Source organism: Gavialis gangeticus, unplaced genomic scaffold, assembly GCF_001723915.1.
Source record: "Gavialis gangeticus isolate Ggan-Ray unplaced genomic scaffold, GavGan_comp1, whole genome shotgun sequence".
Classification (NCBI taxonomy): Eukaryota; Metazoa; Chordata; order Crocodylia; family Gavialidae; genus Gavialis; species Gavialis gangeticus.
Genome location: NW_017729022.1, coordinates 20,795,369 through 20,797,537, shown reverse-complemented (window position 1 = coordinate 20,797,537; position 2,169 = coordinate 20,795,369). Strand labels below are relative to the sequence as shown.

Sequence of the window (2,169 nt, the reverse complement as noted above, 5' to 3'; positions counted from 1 at the left end):
TTTTTTTTTTTTGGGGGGGGGGGGGGGGAACAAACAAAAAAAACCAATTCCTTAAGGCAAAGATAGGATCCAGGAGCTCCAGGATCTGATCTGTGGGTCTCAGACTGACCTTGCATACCACCTGCAGCACACACCAGTCCAAGTCTGTGGAGTCGGTCTGGTGCATATTGCATGTGACATCTGCGTTGGACCAGCACAGCATGTTAGTTTGAAAGCTGGATTATGCCTACAGATGATAAATGCACGCTGAAGCCAGTGTACTAAACCCATCTGGCATGGCTGCCACATGCAGTGCACACCTTCTTCTGGCCCTGCGTGTTGCACAAGCCCCAGACTGGGGCCAGTGCATGCTGGATGCGGTGCATGGGGCTGGACCTGCACAAGCACAGCACACAGCTTAGAGACCTGATTGGGACGTGCACTGCATGCAGTACCCCACCAGGCCAGCCTTGTGCACTGGCTCCAAATTGGACCCACAGACTGGCCCTGAAGCACGCACACAGGTCCAGTCCTGTGTGGGCACCTCATGCAAAACACAACTTGTGCTGGCTCTGTCTGCAAGCCCTGGACTGGAGCCAGCGCACGCAGCAAAGCAGGGCTGGTAAAGGGCATGTGCGGTATTAGATGCCTACTCCAGACTGGCCCTGCATGCTGGCTCCAATGCATGGGGCTTAGTTAGGCCACAGACTATCCTTATGCCCCTCATCCATGCCACAGGGTCAAATGAGTTTGACACACCTTAAAAAAGGTTAAGGAAACACCTATTAGTTTAAATGCAAAAAAGTAGTTTGAGGAGTCACTGTAGGATGAAAGAGATACAGTTTAAACGAGAACTTAACATTGCAAAACTTGCGATAAAAATGTAAATTGACCATTCTGAACACTGCAACACTGATTCTTCTTTCTTTAGGCTTATACATTACAAAAAGAGGAAAACTGATCATTCATTCCCTATGGGAATATCTTATTTTCTTGTTCTAAACTTACACTTCTTGAGAAGCCAGCAGTACTTGCCAGAAGACAGCATATGCTGCAATACCCAGCTAACATATTCTGATTATGTAAGCAGAATTGGAATGCTCATGTTTTACAGCCTCATACAATCTTACATGGTGGCAGGAGTGAAACACTAGTTCCTCACTGAGATAAACAAGGACACTATCAAAAAACATGAGTGTTTTAATTTTCATTTATTAAAATCCCTGTTTATCTGAATACCATCTCTCCCACAGTCTTTGAAGAAGTACACAAAAATACAGTATGTGAACAATACTATAAACACAGCGTGTATAGTTACCATCATTAACAAATCAATATTTAGTAGCAACTAGCACTCTAGGATGCAGAACATATGCACACACACCTAAGAGGACAGAATTATAAAAACTATACTTGAAACCTATATTCTTACCAGCAAACTGTAAAACTGCTTGATCAAAACAGAAACTACTCTCAGCAGGCGCATGCAGATAGGAAAATATGGTTTCTCCACAGGAGCTGGGGAAGATGATGAGCTGGAACCCTGTCTAAATTTGATATTTGGGGAGAAGAGCTTTATCACAAGAGGACAAACTCTCTCTTTAAGGAGGAAACTAAATTCTTGATGCTGTAAAGAAAAAAAAAAGTATAATGTTAACAAGGAGTTACATAAATAACGTTTAAAATAAATTTTATGATTTAAAATAGACTTTTTCAGCTGCTATTAGTAAGCCCAAGATATTTAATACACAAACACACCCTGTTTTCATATTTACAATACAGCTTAGCATTATGAACATACAGAACAGAAAGGTCACGTATGTTGGCATACACTGTGCGCTGAGGGAATGGAAAGAATCATATAGCAGGAAAAGTTATAGCCAGGTATAGAAAAGTTTAAGAGATCACGTCCTTTTCATGCTAAACACTCATCTGCCTTTCATTTTACATGTTAAATTGGTTTTCTGATACATGACTTGTATACTTTGCTTCTGAATTTGGGCTCCATCATTATTAAATTAACCTCTACCATTATTAAATTATGGTAGAATACTGATACGTACCTAAAGGCATATAATTCAAAATTACAGTTGTTCAAGTTTTTGTGGAACGCTGTGCAAGAGGGATGAAGTTAGAACTCCTGTAGGAACATGATATCACAAATTTTTTCCCCAAAATACCTATGTTATA

General features: G+C 41.0%; 1 protein-coding gene across 4 annotated transcripts in view; it reads right to left on the bottom strand.

Annotated features, from left to right (window-relative positions):
• The window catches only part of MON2 (MON2 homolog, regulator of endosome-to-Golgi trafficking), a 168,498-nt gene that overhangs the window by 103,529 nt on the left and 62,800 nt on the right, over positions 1-2,169 (bottom strand). For all 4 annotated transcript variants that reach the window (XM_019514641.1, XM_019514644.1, XM_019514643.1 and 1 more), the window contains exon 9: positions 1,412-1,606. In XM_019514641.1, the coding sequence (XP_019370186.1) occupies positions 1,412-1,606 (195 nt within the window). The remainder of the gene's footprint in view (positions 1-1,411; positions 1,607-2,169) is intronic.